The sequence below is a fragment of the Lithobates pipiens genome, unplaced genomic scaffold (assembly GCF_037356315.1).
Source record: "Lithobates pipiens isolate NorthernLeopardFrog02 unplaced genomic scaffold, aLitPip1_a1.2 Scaffold_18, whole genome shotgun sequence".
In the NCBI taxonomy this organism is placed as follows: domain Eukaryota; kingdom Metazoa; phylum Chordata; class Amphibia; order Anura; family Ranidae; genus Lithobates; species Lithobates pipiens.
In genome coordinates this window covers 399,474,224-399,493,668 of record NW_027507758.1, presented here as the reverse complement: position 1 = coordinate 399,493,668, position 19,445 = coordinate 399,474,224, and the positions used below count along the sequence as shown (strand labels likewise).

Here is a 19,445-nt window from a genome sequence, read left to right as displayed (position 1 = left end):
AATCTTTGGTCATATAAAAGGGGCATAGACATGAGAGGAACCAATAGAATTCTACCAATACATAAATGAATAGTAAGACCACATCTTGAATATAGGATTTTGTTCTATTAGTGCTAGGATCCTCTGGATCTGGGTTTCGGTTCAAGGTTCAAGCCGTTGGAGTAAAGAAAAAAAGAGTATATACGTTGACTATCGAATAAAAAGCAAGCCGAAATATAATTTGAGGCTTTATTGTGTCTATTTATTTCATTCCAAAAGCAGGCAAAATAGGGTATATAAAAACATAAAATATTATAGAACTGTTTATTTAAACAAATTGCCTGTTATGTGTGTCTATTTGGGGACTTTAGTTGGGTCCTGTGGTGCTTCTATAATAGGAATATCTTCAACTGGAAATTTCTTGGCCGGTCCGGGACACTGATCTGATGTTGAGGCTGTGTCAGGAAAAGCTCTAATAAATGATTTATTTGGGTTTCCCTTGCCTCCTTTCTGTGGTTTTCCTCCTTTTTTATCTTCAGCTCCTGAAGCAGCAGAGGTTTCATCTCCAGTAAGATATGTAACAGTGCCTTTTGTTTTTGGAGTTTCTGATTTTGGGCCGTGGCCTCCTCTGGATGGGGCATGATGATGCTCGTACTTGTGAAGATGTTCATGGTCATGCTCGTGTTCATGCTCATGGCTCCCACTGTGATCGTGGTCATGCTTATGGTCATGCTTGTGGTCATGCTTATGGCCATGTCCATGTTTATGACCATGCTTCTTTCCTTTTCCTCTATCACCCTTTCCAGGGTGATCCCTTTTACCACTGCCTGGTTTATCTTCAGCATGTCCAGCCTGATGATTTTGCTCTTCAACAACAGCAGCCTAAATATTTAAAAAGATATATGTGTTAGTGTTAAACACTGTGCTTTTCTGGGATGACTCATCTACACAATCAAAATGAGGGAATTATGATTCGTTGGCCTGCGGCATGTGCTCAGAATTCTGTTTATAGGAAACCTGTCACAATCCTAACACTGAAGTTGACATTCTCTGAATTCTCTGACATGCTTCCAGGTTTGTCTCATTGCTGCCATTGTAGTTACCGGTAATTAGATTCAGTATTTTGGGTAAGAGTATATAGTCTTATGTAAAAGAATGACACAATCTAAAGCTAGCCATACACATATGAATTTTCCCGTTCAGCCTGCAGGCAGAATGGAAAACAAAATCACCAAAACAGAAAAAGAGGAACTATCTAAAATGTAAAATTTGTCCCTAGAATAAAAGGTAAGAGGAAATCTTCCAATGGGAACACTTGTTCTGGGGACAGCTGTCCAAGAGGGAAATTTCCCTTACTTTGGGTGAGTTCCTAACTTACTGTTCTCTGTTTAGAATAGAAAATGATACAGTTTCCCCAATGGTACACAAACAGCAATAATAAATTGGGAAGGGTTATACATACACCTTTGGTTTATACATACACTATAATGCAATTACTTATTAAATAATGAGCACTTTCATTGTTATGATTAATGCTAACATTAATATTAATGCTGGGTTTGATTTATGACCAAAGTGATAGCTTTAGTTTTTTTTTAATCGTGTGATCAAATAGCAGCTGTGCACCCATATTCTTAGTTGTGTCATAGCTGTGAGCACTTATTTAGCAACAAAAATGAACCTCAGAATTGACACAAAAGTGCTGAAGAGCACTTTTTAAAGACATACAGAAATGTTCATTTTCAACAGTGGCTAATTTATTACACATATTGGAAAAAAAAATCTTCCCCTGTGTTTCTCTAGATTTCTTAATGGTGGCACATTAATCAAATACAGTGATTTTACAATTTTTACATTTAAATGTATGAGGTATTTATTTGCTGCCACGTGTGTGTGTTATCTTATTTTTCTTTGGCTCTGCATGAAGACATTTCTTTTTTATATCTAAACTACATCAATCCATGCAAAAATGGGACAAAGGCTAGTGTCATGGAACTCTGCTAAAAATCTTTTTATTAATGCAGGTGAACAACAGTCAAAAAGGCCAACGCGTTTTGGCCATCAGGCTTTAATCATGAGCTTGAGGTTTGCAGAGACTTCCCAGGCTGAGTGCCATGTTCTTGAGGCTGATCAGGCATTATTTTATTGTGTGACTTGTGCCTTTTTTGAGCCAGATTAACTATGTAATTACACAGGAGGTAGTAGCTCGGATGCACCTGTTCAAGCTACATCAGTGCCTTTAGAGATCAGACATCTGCATGCTGGTGGTTTTACATAGTTACTAGGACTAGTCCTGTTTTGTCACACTAGCCAACATAGGCAACTGTCAATGGAAAATCCATCTGGGTGCAGTGTCATGCTTGTTCCAGCTCATTGTACTGTTTAATTTTTATTTTTTTTTGTTTTTGTTGACGTTCACATAGTGACACTTTATTCTTGTTTCAGCACAGCGGCGCAGTATGTTGCGCTGCAATGTAGTGACATGCGGTGCCATCTGCTGCATTTTTTAAAACTTAAGCATGTCTTAGTTTTTCCACATTGCATTAACATTGCACAAACATAGCAGTGTGAATGTGGCACACAGAACACAATTGTTTTGCTGACCAGCATTTATCCAGTGCAGAAAATTGTCAGTCACTGCACATGTGAACAAGCCCTAAGTGGTATATGTTTACAAACCAACTGATCATTATTTAAAAAAATATATATTTTAGAACCTCAAATATATCCTTATATCTGATTTCCACACTCTACTCTCCCTGCTAACACCCATCATGGAGGTCCCAGGCAGCTGGGAGGGACATGGGGGTGGGGGGGCGGTGGCATCTTACTGTATATAGGAAAGTGATCAGCGGCTATACTTCCACTGGAAAGTCAAGAGATAACTGTAAGAATGTGAACAAACTCCCAACTGCTATAAAACTTTTTTTTTCATTTTGGATAGAGTAAGTTAGGGTTATAGCCCCTGTCAGATTTGTTTTCCTCATCTGTGTCCCATTAGGGAGATTTCCCTTCACTTCCTTTCCCATAGCCAAGCAGGAAGTAAGAGGAAATCCCTGCAAATTAAGGGAATTCCTGGGGACCCTCAGTTCACCAGAGTTAGTGCCCCCACTGGAAGATTTCCCCTCTATTACTTTTCCGGGGACAACCCAAAATTTGGGATTTTCTTTTGCTTTCACTTTCAATAATAGACAGACAGCAATAAAAACTGACAAGCCTTCTAATCCCTCTCCACTCTATCCAAAACAAAATTTTTTTTTACCTTTAGTTATACTTTAAATTTTAAAGATGCAAGCCTTATACTAAGCCTTTGTACACACGGTCGGAGATTCCGACAGAATGTGTCCTATCGGACCGTTTTGTCGGATATTCCGACTATGTGTGGTCTCCATCGGACTGTTTCCGTCGGAATATCCGACTGACAAACTTTTCCAACTTGCCGGTAAAATTTTCCGACAAAATGCTCCGATCGGACATACTCCGATCATGTGTAGCCTACTCCGACGGACAAAGTGCCACGCATGCTCAGATCAAATTCCTAGACCAAAGCTATTGGCTACTAGCCTGAACGTAGTCCTGTCGTAACAAAATAACACCATCACGTTATGTACAATCGGATTTTGCGACAACTTTGTCTGATCGTGTGTATGCAACATCACTTCTGGACCTCTTCCGGAATTAATCCGTCAGAATTACTCAGACGGATTTGGTTGTTGGAATCTCCGACCGTGTGTACAAGGGCTAAGACTCAATAACAGTTCTAATTCATCTGAAAGCCTGCATCTTTAATAACTTAAAGTGGAACTCCAGCCTTAGACATCTATATAAAATTCTTAGGGGAAAAAATCTACCTTTTGTCACATGTATTAAATGCTCATATCGATCCTGCTTACTGTATAATTCATGAATTCATATATGTTGGATACTATAGCCAGCAGTGTTCAATGTGTTTTGTGAATGGACAAGGGAAGAGGAAGGGTGGATAAGTGACACGATCACTTCCCTGTATGGCTGCTCTTACAGCCGCAGGGCTGGAAATACGGCACTGGCTATAGTTTCCGGCATATAGAGCAATCAGGATCAGAAATCTGAACATTTAACACGATTGACAAAAAGTAACTTTTTCCCTTCTCATTTTTATAGGTCTTTGACTGTTGTTTATCTTTAAGTGAGCCAACATGGGGTATCATTTAAACTCCAGACTTTCTCCAGTGATCAATGGGTGCAATATTCTACTATAGTACACTACTGCATGTACATTTTGAGCATCTACCATAGTATATCAAAATGGTTAGAAACTATGACATACCAACAATACCTTTATGGACATCTATAATGTGCTAAGAAACAGTTGAAACTGGGCTTATATGAGAATGATAATAATCACTCTTAAATTTTAGAAGTATGAAGGCTTACATATAAATTTGTTTTTTGGATCAGTGTTCTAATGCTGCCCTGTGAACTGCCTAACTTCTTAGAATATCACTCAGTTTTGGAGGTCCATTATATACTAAAATAACAGCCTGGAAGCTAAAAGAATCTGTAAACAGCTCCTGGCCTGTAAGTTGATATTTTATGGAGCTGGCAGTTAGTAAGGCCAAGCAGGTGACTACACAGCAAATGTCGAACTTCAGGTCACTGCTACCTTAAACTTAAGACTAAAACAAATTAGGCAAAGCTGAATAAAACACATGTAGGGCTTTTCCATGAGTAAGTACAATTATAATAAGTTTTTAAACACCAATAATAAAAGTTCTTTAATAAGCCCAGTCACGATTGGTTGTCTTCACATTCCAGTTGCACCATTTGTGTATTTTTAATGCCAATAGCCCTAATAAATAAGATGATAGTTATATGGTAATTAAACAAAATACAAGTGAAATCTCTTACCTCTGGTTCAAATATATCACAGGAGATGTTTTTCACATCCTTCTCAATTGGTGTACTCCAGTGTGATATGGCTAGAGCCTTACAATAACCAGTGTGCTAGGGGAAGACAAGGTGTGACTTTTAGTATGCAAATGGACAAACATTTTGGCATATCCCAATACAACCTATTGATCCAACAAAATAATTTTTGTTAACATCATGGGATGTAAGCTACATGCTGTATCTTCCAGTGTGCAAATAGACAAACGATCATCCCTTTTAACTACTGTTGTGTGTAAAGATTTTTTAGTGGAAAATGTTTTTGAGATGACAGCTAAAATGCACAAAGGCAAAAATTAACCACTCACATCCATGTAACGGAGGAGACTTTTACCAAAAAAAAATAAAAAATTAGAATACATTTAAAGCGCAATTGAACTTTCTTCTAAATACTTTGCAGGTGCATCAAAAGAAAAGATGTGCAAAACTTTATGCTTGTTTTGACCATTTAACTATTTAGATAAAAAAAGAACAAGTACATCCTCCAGCAATTCCACACCTCGCATTCAGGGTGGGGGTGGCACAAAAGAAAGGCTGCAAAAAAAACAGCTCTAAATAATTTGTAGACCGATGGGCAGGCTGAATGTATCAATCAACTTAGGTGCAGCCTGCTGGATTCTCTTGCGATTATCATTAGCGGCTGCTATAGCTGCTAGCGACAATCATTGTCTTCTCCTAATAGGGACAGCTTCCTCCTCCTACCGGGAGAACACAATTGCTGATTCCCCTGTCAGCACTGTCTGTGTTGATGAGGGAAATTTATTTCCTGCAACCCAAAACTTCCAGTGTGTACCCAGCATTAATATGAACCTGATTTACCCATGCAAAGCAACAGGTTCATTTTTTTCCCCATCCACCCACAGAAAATATAAACCTTTGTTTTACTCCCGCTTTACTCCATTTAGACACCCCATGCAAGCTAGTGGTCACTTAAGTCATCACTTGCACAAAGACTGTTGGGTTTGCCAGAGAAGCATACCAATTTTAAATGTGATGGCTGTATTCATTTGCTTTCTTAGGCTCTTTTCAATTTTCATCTGGTGATCTGGCCAGTAAGTCTGTTTTTTTAAAAAGAACAAGCTCTCCAGCAGAATGTATTCATGCAATCCTTTCAGAAGGGGTGCTTACAATGATCAGCTTTTATTTATGTAAAACCTTTACATTAACATAAAAAAAAACAGTTTGCTGTAACTGCTTATAAAGTACTAACTGGAGTTTGGCTTCAATTTCCTAATGTATCTAAATCTGCTAGTATATGTAACACTCCCCTCCTCCCTGACTGACAATGCTGCTGTCTAGGGGTGACGGGTCCATTAAGGGCTCACGGGCGCCACCCCCCCATTCATGCATCTGGCCCCCCATGCAGGACACCGGATGCATGAATTCCAATGGGGGGGGGGGGGGTTTGAAGCACGTGATTAGAGCCAGAGGCTCTAATAGGCTTCAAAATAGGGTGGACTCTGCGCCCCAAGCCCACCCAGTTGTGTGACAATAGTGACTGAATAGTTGCTATTTTGGAAGTGGGTCTGAAGTGGGTCTAAAACCTGTTTTATGATTGGCCAAAAGGAGAAGCATTCCGATTGGCCCCCGCGGAGGAGGGAGGAGATGGAATCCATTGTGATCCCCATGGAGGAGAGCAGTGGAAGCCACACATGATACCCGCTGCCTGTGATGCCTGCCGTCTGTAATGCCCGTGGAGGAGAGCAAAAGAAGGGGAAGCCACCCATGATGCCCGGCCCCCGTGATTTACGCAGTAGATGGGGTAAGTGCTCCAGACCCAACAAACCAACTGGACCGGGGGTGGCTGTGGGTACACTCTTTGCCGCCCCCCCCCCCAAAATAAAAATCACTAGCCACCACTGCTGCTGTCCAAAGATGCCCCTGTGCTAATTCATCCAGAGTGAGGGCACTCTAATACAGGAGGTATATTACTGGCTGGATTACCAGGTGAAGACAAAGAGAAAAAAGCCTACTACAAAAAAACTGATGCAGCCGCCACATCTAATGAGTGGTTAGCTGCAATATATTGCATTTTTGGTTTTGGGTTTAATACCGCTTTGAGGAAATCCAGGCTGGATTTTTACAACAGTATATTTACAGCATAGTTCTTCTATAAGATTATATTCATACATTGTTTAGTACTTACGGCAAATTCACAATCCAGGGGCTCACATTGGGAAAGGTCTTCAACTGATTTATTACAGGTAGATTCCTGAATGGTGAATTCTACATGATAGGCTATTCCGGCAACTACCTAGATGTTTTCAACATGAACAAAACCAATAATTAAATTAGGTACTGTGAGCGTTTAAAACTATTCTGTTCTCCTAAGTTCATTTGAGTTACAGTTGAGTTCTTTTATGGTTCTTGTAATCAATCCTTAACAGCTGGCGCAGACCCCTTGTACTTTTATTTTGTTTCACTTAGACAAAATTAAAAGAGGACTCAGGTCTAATACTATGCTTTCATATATATGTGATTTAAATGTGCATTTTAAAATGTCTTGTTAGCCTTTGAGTAAATTGGAATTTTAGAAGTCGAGATAAACAAATAATAATAATAATAACAATAGTGATCCACCACTAAGAACCTATTTTTCAGAGTTTGCATCCACAGTTTGAATCAGCTTCTTTGGAGCATTTTTGGAGCGAAGAGAGGCCCATTTAAAGTAGTTGTGACCCATAAAAAAAAAAAAGAGAGATCCTGTTCTCTCATAGCAGGTTAAACAGCACAGTGCTGGTGCTGTCTAACCTGTCCCTCTGTAAGCTGTAAAATACCTGGCTGATCTTGCCAGTTTTTTCCGCCCTCCCCTGTGTAAATTGTTATCGTGGCTGCTGAGCCCTGACACTGTAGTCAGTTTACGTGTCTCCGTCACCTGCTGTCTCTCCTCTCCCTTTCCCCACCTCTGTGCCTGCATCTGTGTGAGCCCTCTCCAACCCCCCCTCCTGCCACTATTAGTACTAAAAGGAACTTTTAAAAATGTCACTGCTAGCCACTCTCTTTTATCCAGCGATAATGCACTGTGTGTTTTTTTAAAACAAAGCCTCTAAATAACTTTTTTTAGATTCCTTCAGGCCGGTCACATGACTCCCGGCTACTCTTCTACTCAGTTTCACGGGCTACAGTGGGAGGGGCTGAGCGGCCAGAAAGGCAGTCACGTGACCTCTCCGGCTGATGTCAGAGGGAGATATAGGCCCCTCCCACTGTAGCCCTGGATTGGAGTAACAGAGCGGCCGGGAGTCACTTGACCTCTCCCGCTGATGTCAGAGGGGGATCTAGGCCCCTCCCGCTGTAGCCCTGGATCGGAGTAATATAGTGGCCGGTATTCACATGACCGGCCTGAAGATCTCTGAAAAAAAAAACACTTATACTGTGAGTTATCACTGGATAGAGGAGAGGGTCTGGCAGTGACATTATATTTTAAGGTTATAAAAACACTTTAAATGAATGGTGCCGCTCCAAAAACGCTCCACAAAAAACCCCAAGAAAGTAAAAAAAATGCACGGCAGCAGCTGTCTCTGTGCTATGCTCAGGTCTGAATGGAGCCTAAATAAATTGTGCACTAGGTTCTTTTAACCGATGCTGTTAAAGTAGTTTATTGCAAAGTTTGACCCATTCTGCACTTTAGGCCGCGTACACACGGGTGGATTGTCTGGCCAACTAAGTTCGTCAGACAATCCGACAGACAGTCCGTTCAAAATTTGCATGAACGGACTTGACCACACACGATGAGCAGACAGTCTGCTGAAAGCGTGACGTGTACAGCACGTACGACGGGACTAGAAAAAACGACGTCCTATACACTGCAATGCAACCTTCGGCCGTGTAAATCCTTTCTGAGCATGCGCCATACTTAGTCCGTCCAACTTGCCTACACACGAGCGGACTGTCTGCTGAAACCAAGTTTGGACGGACAAAACCAAGTTTGAACGGACTGTCTTACGGAAATTCCGTAAGACTTTGTTCGTCAGATTGTCCGGACTAAGTTGGACAGACAATCCGCCCGTGTGTACGCGGCCTCACGCATACACAAAAGAAAAAAAAAGTATTTATTTTAATTGTAAATAATGTTACCATGCTTTTTAACAAAATGTAATTTTAGTGTCATTATACATGTTATAAAATAAAATTAGAACTTTTTATTTACAATAAAACTATATTTTCTACTTCAATTGCTCAAGCTAAAAAAAATAAGTTATGTCTTCTGGTCTATAAGCTGCATAGAAAGCGTATTTTACAAGAAAGTAGTGCCAAAAGATAGCCTTGTTTGTCCTGAAACTGCGCTGGTGTGTACCTCAATTCCTGTTTTAGCTGACAGAGCCACTTCTACACTGAAGTCCTAAGCAGCATAGGCGTGTGCACTGGTTGTGCCTGGGCACATCCTAATAACTCACATTAAGCCGGCCATAGATGGATGAAATTGCGTTTGGTTAAGCCGGGACTGATTTTATGATTCGATCCATCTATGGTTCCGGCTGGCTGTACTGAAGCTGATCCATTGATTGAATTCAGCACAATTAGCCTGTTGTATTTTTTGCATGCAAACACTGCTGACAGATAAAACCGGCAAAATACAATAGCGCTGGGGAGGAATTCCTCAATCTACACTGAATGTGTTGATCGAGGAATCAATCGATTTTTCTTTCCTTCCACCCGTGGTGGAAGGAAGTAAAATTGTATAGTCTATTGCTTAATTTTTTTCCAATATTTTGCGTGGCCATCATTGTTTTCCAGCACTGCCTTAACCCTCATGGGCATGGAGCTCACCAGAGCTTTACAGGTTGCCACTGGAGTCCACTTCCACTCCTCCACAATGACATCACAGAGCTAGTGGATGTTAGAGACCTTGAGCTCCTCCACCTTCCATTTGAGGATGCTCCACAGATGCACAATAAGGTTTAGGTCTGGAGTCATGCTTGGCCAGTTCATCACCTTTATCCTCAGCTTCTTTAGCAAGGCAATGGTCATCTTGGAGGCGTGTTTGAGGTCATTATCATGTTGAAATACTCCATGGCAGCTCAGTCTCCAAAGGGAGGGGATCATGCTCTGCTGCAGTATGTCACAGTACATGTTGGCATTCATGGTTCCCTCAATGAACTATAGCTTCTCAGTGCCAGCAGCACTCAGGCAGCCCCAGACCATGACACTCCCACCACCATGCTTGATTGTAGGCAAGACACACTTGTATTTGTACTCCCCACCTGGTTGCTGCAACACATGCTTGACACCATCTGAACCAAATAATTTTATCTTGATTTCATCAGACCACAGGACATGGTTCCAGTAATCCATGTCCTTAGTCTGCTTGTCTTCAGCAAACTGTTTGCGGGCTTTCTTGTGCATCATCTTTAGAAGAGGCTTCCTTATGGTACTACAGCCATGCAGACCAATTTGATGCAGTGTGCGGCATATGGTCTGGGCACTGACAGGATGACTCTCCACCCCTTCAATCTATGCAGCAATGCTGGCAGCACTCATACGTCTATTTTCCAAAGACAGCCTCTGGATATGACGCAGAGCAAGTGCACTCAACTTCTTTGGTCGACCGTGGCGAGGCCTGTTCTGAGTGGAAACTGTTAAACCACTGTATGGTCTTGGCCGCCATACTACAGCTCAGTTTCAGGGTCCTGGCTATCTTCTTATAGCCTAGGCTATATGTGTAATTGTACTTTTTGTTACATTTATATTTTTAAACCAATAGAATAAAACATTATGAATTTTATTATGTGTTTATGAAATTGAGTTATTGACACCTAAAAAAAAAAAATTTCATCCAGCATTTTTTCTAGCTTTTTTTGAGCTTATGAAAAACACTAGTGTGCATGGAGCCTAAGCCCTTGTACACACGGTCGGAGATTCCGACAACCAAATCCGTCGGATTTTGTCCGACAGATCTTGTCTGAAACTGTTGCATACACACGGTCGGACAAAGTTGTCGGAAAATCCGATCTTTCAAAACGTGATGACGTAATTTCGTTACGATGGGACTACGTTCAGGCTAGTAGCCAATAGCTTTGATGTAGGAATTTGATCTGAGCATGCGTGGCACTTTGTCCGATCGGAATTCTCTACACATGATCGGAGTATGTCCGATCGGAGCAGTTTGTCGGAAAATATTTCCAGCAAGTTTGAAAATTTGGTCCGACGGATATTCCGACGGAAACAGTCCGATGCATACCACACACAGTCGGAATATCGGACAAACCGATCCGTCGGAATCTCCGATCGTGTGTACAAGGGTAAAGGCTCGATTCACATCTATGCATGTTGCTTTTGAGTGTTTTTGCTGTGTTTTTTGTGGTGCTTGTCGCGTTTTTGGACACGCGTTTTGCGTTTTTTTTCTTTTTTTACACTGTGGTTGCTTAGCAACCAGATATATACAGTGAAAAAAAATGGGAAAAAAAATGCAAATCGCGGCAAAATCGCGTTTTTGATGCAGGTCCATTGACTTCTATTACATGCAAAACGCTGCATTTTCCATGAAACAAAAGTCCCTGACTCTTTCCAAAAACGCAAAGGCACAAAAATGCATTGATGTGAACATGTTCCATAGGAACCCATGTTGAAAAAAGTCCCTGCATTTCTGCAAAATGCATCAAAAAACGCGTTAGTGTGAATCAAGCCTAAGAAAGTATTAATTATTTACTGAAAGGGTAGTTGATGCTTGGAATAGGCTTCCAGCAGAGGTATTGAGTCAGTCAACAGTTAATGGCTTCAAACATGCTTGGGAAAAACATAGATCTATACTTGGACAAAAAAAGTTAACAAAAAGCAAATAAATAAATAAATAAAATGTATAAATTAAAAAAAACAAAAAACAGGCAGACTTCAATTATCCTAGGCTTCTCTATGACTTACATCAATAATTAGTTTAGGCAAACAATGCAATAATACTTTATCATATGTGCTCAGTGAAACTACACAGTATTTTCCCTTCAGAATCACATTTTGTAAAATTTTGTGAAAAGAGCACAGTTGTTCTTTGAACATAGCTTGCTCATCATTTCAATTTCCAAAACAAATAAAGAGACAGTCAGGACTCATGACCCCAACCTGCTTTTGAGGATTAGGCATACGAAATTATGTCTCAGGCAGTGGTGAAAATTATTTTTTAATTCCAAAATCCAAATGATAATTTAGCAACAATTTATTGTTGAATTACTGTCTTTTAGTAGTCATCCTTACCTGACTTTTGGCCTTTGTGATATTTCCAACAACAAAGTATTTAATGTAGTCATTCTCGTTGTTGAATTTAAACAGGCTCTTCTTTGCAACTTCAACAAAGTTGGTGTCATTAAGTGGTTGAGAGAGAGGACAGCCAGCACAGGGAAAAGGTTGATCTCGAGCAGCTAATTAATAGATAAAAAAAGACAAGTCCTCATTTTGATCATCCCTTTTAACTGGAGTAAAACATAATGATGATAACAAGAATAATATTGATCAAATAAAGTGATTAACTGTGAAGTCCATGTAGGTGTTAAATAGGAATGTGTGTTAAAACTCTTGGGAACTACATATAGGGGTTTACTAAACCTGGATAGTGCAAAATGTGCTGGAGCTCTGCATAGAATTTAATCAGATTTCAGTTTTTTTGTTAACACTTAATTGAACAAGCTGAAGTTAGAAGCTGTTTGGGTACAATGCATAGATGTGCCAGATTTTGTACTCTCTCATTTTAGTACATCAACACAATTGCAATCTTTTACAGTTTTGACAAGTTTAAAAGGTGCTTGTAATGCTTTCACAATGTCTTGTTAGTTTTTTTTAAGGAAAATAATTCAAGTATTTTTCAGGGCAAAATAAATCTATGCAGTAATATTTTTGGAACACATGCACATTTTCCAATGCCTTATGCCTTTGCACTAAAAATGATCCTAATGCTGGCCATACACGGGTCGAATTTCGAAAGAATTTTCTTTTGAAAATCTTATGTAAGAATTTTAGCTCGTATTTCGCACCATTAGTAGGCTGCAGCAACAGCTGATTTTCGTGCGGCCATTGAATTTTAATAATCGGACATGTTGGACATTTTTTGAAAAAACAAACGATTTTCTAATCAATGATGGGAGAATCGAGAAATGTAATTGAAAAAGAAATGCGCATGTGCAAGAAAAGAAAATTCCCATTAAGAATAGAAGATTCCTAGACACAAAAAATTTTTTCTGTAGGAACATGAGGTGAAGGTTGAAGGTTTGGTTGGTCGAATTTTTGAAATCAATGATGGCACCATTGGATCAAAAAACGCACACATTTTCTGATTTTCAAAAGAAAGGTCTTTTGAAATTCGACACGTGTATGGCCAGAAATGCATTCAACTCCTGATTTCCCATTGTGGGCTGACAACACGGTACCTTTATTGGGCTAAAAATTATTTTTTTTTGCCTGAACGACAAAGCACCTCCCAAAGCACATCCGAAACATTGGGAGTAGGTGTTCTGTAGTACAGTAGTTCTCGACCTCAGTCTTCAAGTACCCCCCAATGGGCAATGTTTTCAGGTGTTACTTTACTTTGCACAGCTGCTTTAAATCAATATCAATGACATGATATGGATAAGAGCTATTTTATCTAAGGGAAGTTCCCAAAACATGGCCCGTTGGGAGTACTTGAGGACTGAGGATGAGAATCACTGCTGTAGTGTACTGAGAGGATTGATTAGGCTCTGTGAGATAATAAAGGTAAGGAGCATAGGTCTAGGTTTTTGTCAGGATCAACATCTATTTTTTTCACATGTCAAACAGATATAAAAATGATTTTAATGGCATAATTATAATGGTATAATTTTAATGGTATAAATCTCAATCTTTCTAAAACTAAGCTTGTTAAGAGCCTCTCCCATCCTCTGGAACTCCCTGCCCCAGTCTGTCCGATCAGCCCCTACCCTGTCCACCTTTAGGAGTTCCCTGAAAACTAATTTATTCAGGGAAGCCTATCCCACACCCACCTAACCGTCCCCGAGCCACCCCCATCACATCATTCTCTGCAGCTATTACCTTTTGTACCACCACCCCCTCCCTTTAGAATGTAAGCTCTATGAGCAGGGCCCTCCTGTACCTTTTGTATTGTACTGTAATTGTGTTGTCCCCCCTATACATTGTAAAATGCTGCGTAAACTGTTGGTGCTATATAAATTGTGTATAAAAATATAATAATAGTAATAATTAACAGACCAAAAGGTGCAAATAAAGGCGCATTCACACATGTGCAATACAATCCTGTGCCTTGCCTTAAAGCAGCCTAATTATTTAAATAGGCTACCAAAGCACCACAACAAAACTAAAAATGCACTTGCACCTTTTTTACTTGCAACGCAAGTAGTGCCTTGTGGTGCACTACAACAAAGACGCGTTAAAGGTATATTGGTTGAGTAAAAAATTAATAACACCTTGGGGGTTATTTACTAAAGGAAAATCCACTTTGCACTGAAAGTGCACTTGGAAGTAAAGTCACTGTAGATCTGAGGGGGACATGCAAGGAAAATAAAAAATAGCATTTTAACTTGCACAAGATTGGATGATAAAATCAGCAGAGCTTCCCCTCATTTCAGATCTACCCCTTAGATTTAGAGCTACTGCAATTCCAAGTGCACTTGCAGTGCAAAGTGGATCTGCCTTTCGTAAATAACCCCCCTGCCACATTTTGGTTGTGTGCAGCGATAACATACATTACCGCAAAGCTGGCCTTTTGTTAGGTTTTACATACACTTTAAATGAAAATTTTCCTGATTGTCTAAGTCATGCTTAGGACTTTAATTAAGGCATTCAGCAAGCTTTTCAATATTTAATGTTAAACATTGTTGGCAAGAAAAGAAAACAATGCAAAGCAAAGCAATGCAAACACCTTTTGAATTTTATGTGTGTACTAGACTATTCAATTAGTTCTTACAGAACACGCTCTGAATTCTCAAAGCCTTTGAAAAGCTTGAATAATGTAAAGCAAATGCCTGTTTTCTTTTTTTCTTTTGTAAAACAAGGCCTTTTGGTAAGAAATCATGGAGTAATGAAAAGTAGTACAGTATATGCAATCTGCCGCAAGTTTTTAATAAATTAACACTTGCACATTTAGCATTATTGTAAGTTATCAGTGAAAAAGTAGGTAATGTTCTAGTAATATGCCTCTAAAAGACTGACAGTTTTGAATCAGAGAATCTAGATGTTCTACTTTTGGGTCTCAGGTAAAATTTAAGATATAAAAAGCCTGCCAATATACATCACATTTTGTTATGACCACAACCAATAATTTGAAGACTGCACTCCTAATACCCTGAAAATAAACCCAACTAAATTTAAATATGCAACCGTTGTCAGCTAAAAATTTACTAGCCTGCCACCCAACATTTGTTGGCCGAAAGTTGGACAACAATTGTCAGAAGGAGCGTACTAACGGTCAGATTTTAGGACAACAGTCTGTCAACAGACAATCCCCTGCCAACAATCTGTTCGTGTGTAAGAGGCTTTAGAGTGGTCAGTTTGTGTTTGCTTAACTGTCTATCCTCTATAGTCTGTTTTGTAACTAAGCCTGTTAGTGTGGGGAATAAAGAAATATCTTAATCCTACAGTACTCAGGCTGAATATTCAAAGACTCTGTACTATAGGCTGGTACCTTTGGACACTGGTAAGCTTATAAAGGCTCTTAGGTAGCTGTATATTATTAATTTTGCATGTGTGCATAAAAGTTTTGCATTTCTGTTTCAAAAGCAAAAACAAGTATAAAGGGTTTACTGTATAATTGGCTTAGTATTCACATAGAAATACTTTAGGACCTCATTAACACAGCACTGAGCCTCGTAGACTGTGAATGCGCAAACAGTGTGCATTCTGAACCACTCATCCACAATGCATAGTTGTCTAATTAGTATAAGCAGAATTGTCCATGTAACCACTGCATCCACATAGACTTGAATGGACTGCCTGCACGCAGGACCTGGCTGCTCAAGCTGCATAAATGCACAGCCCATACATGGACTACAGGCCTCAGCATCCATGTGAATGAGGCCTGACTCTTTATCTATGAAAAGATGAGAAACAGAGAAAACTGATATCTCCTGTTAGCATAGGTTCAAACTTCTGCATTTTGTGTGCATTTGTTTTCACGAACATAGCAGCCCATTCATTTGACCCCAACAATTTTTATTCCAAAATCAACCCACAGGGCACAAAACCACAAGGTGCTGTGACACCGTGGATTTTTTTCCAACGTATGTTGGCTCACACTTGCCTTCATACACACGTTTGCACAAATGTTGTCGGAAATTCAGATCGTGTGTACGCGACATTAGAGTTGCATATGTAAGCGTACCCTTGATACTCTCCTTTCTGCAGTCAGGAGTTTTGTAGCATTTTGTTACATTAGATGTTTATTATCCAAGTAGGACATTTTACTATACCTGGTGTCATAGCGCAGTCATAATAGTGGAGGTGAGCAATCCTTTTTGGTTTGTTAAGTTGAAATATTACTTTGCACTGTCCAAAAACCTTAAAAATAACATTGTTCATTAGTATATATATATATATACATATATGTATTAAAGCAAAATAAAAGTATTTTACAAAGCTGGGGATAAGATGGGATCTGCTAAGTGAGTATTTACCATCCCCTTGGCTTGAAACACGTACATAAATACATCCCATGAACCCTTTACTAGTTTGCAGACAGAAAGACCAATTTTCCAGAGCACATTACCAATCCACAACAAATCCCAGGTTGGGCCAACCAAACCATTGTAGACTCTGTAATAGTAGTACAGTTGCAGCCAATTCATCTATGCTAGACTTTGCTTTAACGCACATAGTTTAAACTCACATAACGAAAAATGATATAGAAGGATTTTGTGTTTTATTAATGAACTCCTCTCTGTTTAACTTTTCTTTTCAGCCTTTGAAGCCCAGGTAGGTGGAGAGTTCCACCGTGAAACAACTATGCATTTTAGGTCAACAAAACCATTTATTTAGTGTAATGGTAGAGTGGCAGATATAGCACCATGACAAAACTCTACATGATTTTGAGATGAGATAATGAGATGTCTACATTATCAAAGATAATTATGCTTTAAAGTGGAAGTAAACCCATCGATTTAAACAGTTAAAAAAAGGCATGCCGGGAATGCTAACTGCACATTGGCTGTGCTCTCAGCCAAACTATCAAACCATCCAATGGCTGGTGTCATAATGAATCACATGTGAAGCACCATAGCAGTTGAAGATTAAACAGAGGCAAAGATGGCAGCTTCCTTGGCTGAAAACAATAGGGGAGTTTACTTCCACTTTAAGTTAGGCATACTGCTTCTCAGATGCAGCCTGTTGACCAGTATGTCAAAGGAACTGGTTCCTATTAGATATTGCTATTCTGACTTAAAGTCATGTGACCAAGAGGCTCATTTTAATTATGATTAGACAAAATATAGAGTTCTACAATAACCATGTCAACCTGTTTTGGCCCATATATGGCCATCTTCTGGTTAACTGGTGCTAAAACAACTTGCAGCCACCAACTTACTTTGTTCATTAAAAAGTCACTTTCATTTCTCCAGAGAATAAGTAGAATCATTGTGACTATCTGATGTACTTACAGCCTCATTTCGTGGCTTGGCTTTACATTCTTTCCACAATTTTCGGCTAAGGACATGACAGTCTGCCTCTAACACATCCAGTGTAAGGTAAAATACAGATCCATTTTCTTCCTGCAGGGCAAAAGCGACATTTCTTTAGCTACAGAACAGATATGGCTTTATGTTTAACAGAATGATGGAAAGCAATTTTCTTTCATCCCAACAGGAAATCTAATCTGAAAACACTGAAAGGCCATTAATCCTGCTTATCATATATTTAATTTCTCAAAAATCTCAGACTGGAAATTTTATAGAGCACAGACTTGGGCAAAAATCTATATCGCACACATTCAGTAGATTCAAAATAAAGCAAGCAATCCAAATTCAACTGTAAATAATGAAATTCAATTGAAAACTGTGTCACTGTGTGTCTATAATTTATACACAATCTGTGCTGTATAAAATGCTTTATTTTATTTTTTTAATCCTGTAAGTATATTCAGTTCTACTTTAAAATACTATAAGCACTGTGAAACCTAAATATCATGAAGCTGCTTGAGGAATTTTTATGATTTCGATGTTTAAGATTTTCTCTATGAATAATGATATACAGCATGTGCATTGTACAATTTGTTCCCCTCTGAGTATACAGATAATTGTAGAAGATAAAAACATTTTGCCAATGCTGAGCACGTTTTTATTTATACATTTAATATACTATCCAAAATTAAAAAGTCATTATATGGCTTAAACAAAACTAGTGCTAAGTCTTCCATTCCATCTAGTGTTCTTCTGTTATACCTTATTTGGCTGCAGTTAATCATTTCAAATAAAAGTGAAGATAGGATGGTAATCTCTAAAAACTCATTTTTATACAATTGTGAATTACAAAGAGCAAAAATGTGTAGGCTGTTAGCAATCAATTGTGATTTATTTATAATTAACAAGAAACATAAGCATGTACATGGGCTCCAATGCACGTACCAGTAAAAGAATGCTCTATGTCTAGAGTATGGCTAGTGGATAACACCTAAGGGTGTGTTGTAAATTCTACTCATTCTATAGTAAAGCAATCTAGTCCTATTCAACTATAACAAGTGAATAGATGCATATGCTGTATGAAAAAATGAAAATATCAAAAATCCAAGTAGTTCTCAAGAAGATAGCTGAAAGACTGCTATTTTAATTTCTGTGCAAAACAGATTGGCCTAACTTGTTTTGGCAGCACACCAGCATGATCATAGATGCAGTACAGAAAAAAAAAAAAAAAACATCACCAATTATGACAGATCTGCATGTTCTGACATCAGTGACCATTGTCATGCTTACATCATATTGTTCTTGCACATTGGAAATTCGCTTGAGCCCAAAGGCAAACCCTTCCTTTCGATGTGCATTTAGCTGGCGTAGAGACAAATCTGCAGCAGACTCTGCTTGTGCATCATTGCAAGCAATGGACGTCAGTTCAGGTACTGTAGGACCCCGGATTCGCCCTGCTCTAGTGCAGAGCACATGGACACAGAGAAGTAGTAAAACACAGACCTTCATACTTCCCCAGGACATATACAAATTACTTGTGGAGCTGACTTATATACTGAATTACCATCTCAACTGCTATATCACCTTTAACCCTTTGCGTCCTTCAGCAAACAAGAAAGTAAATGATTAGGTGTATGCCCAACACAAAGCTGCAAACACAGGATGAAACCTTAAGCAAAAAAATCAATCACTTGATCCAGTATGTGCCCTGAAAACCTTGACACAGTGTGCAGAATTTACTAACTTGTCTTGCCCTTTAACACGACAGTATTTTGTCTGATCATGACAATTTGTGTGCTATGGAGAAATATATAACACCCTGAAAAACTTAATTTATTATATTATAGTGCACATAAAAAAGCAAAACAAAGTTAAACAGGTTATATTCCTTGAGTTGAGATTACATTTGTATTATACTTGCAATTTTTAGAGACTGTGTTATTAAAGGAGACT

General features: G+C 39.0%; 1 protein-coding gene across 1 annotated transcript; it reads right to left on the bottom strand.

Moving 5' to 3' along the window:
* Positions 1–214: 214 nt before the first annotated feature.
* On the bottom strand, positions 215–19,035 carry LOC143988361 (fetuin-B-like). Its single transcript, XM_077487876.1, has 7 exons — positions 18,783–19,035; positions 17,475–17,585; positions 16,293–16,380; positions 12,094–12,257; positions 7,055–7,162; positions 4,870–4,965; positions 215–861 (listed from the first exon to the last, which is right to left on the bottom strand). The coding sequence occupies exons 1-7, from the start codon at positions 19,014–19,016 to the stop codon at positions 334–336; spliced, it is 1,329 nt and encodes a 442-aa protein (XP_077344002.1). The 5' UTR covers positions 19,017–19,035; the 3' UTR covers positions 215–333.
* Between the last annotated feature and the right edge of the window lie 410 nt (positions 19,036–19,445).

Bases quoted from the DNA above. Each gene is read 5' to 3' on its own strand.
- LOC143988361 (XM_077487876.1), bottom strand. From the start codon at position 19,016: ATGTCCTGGGGAAGTATGAAGGTCTGTGTTTTACTACTTCTCTGTGTC. The intron at 16,381-17,474 runs GTAAGTACATCA...GTTATTTTTAAG, and splicing joins CCAAGCCACGAAATGAGGCT to GTTTTTGGACAGTGCAAAGT. The intron at 4,966-7,054 runs GTAAGTACTAAA...GTCTTCCCCTAG, and splicing joins CCCTGGATTGTGAATTTGCC to CACACTGGTTATTGTAAGGC.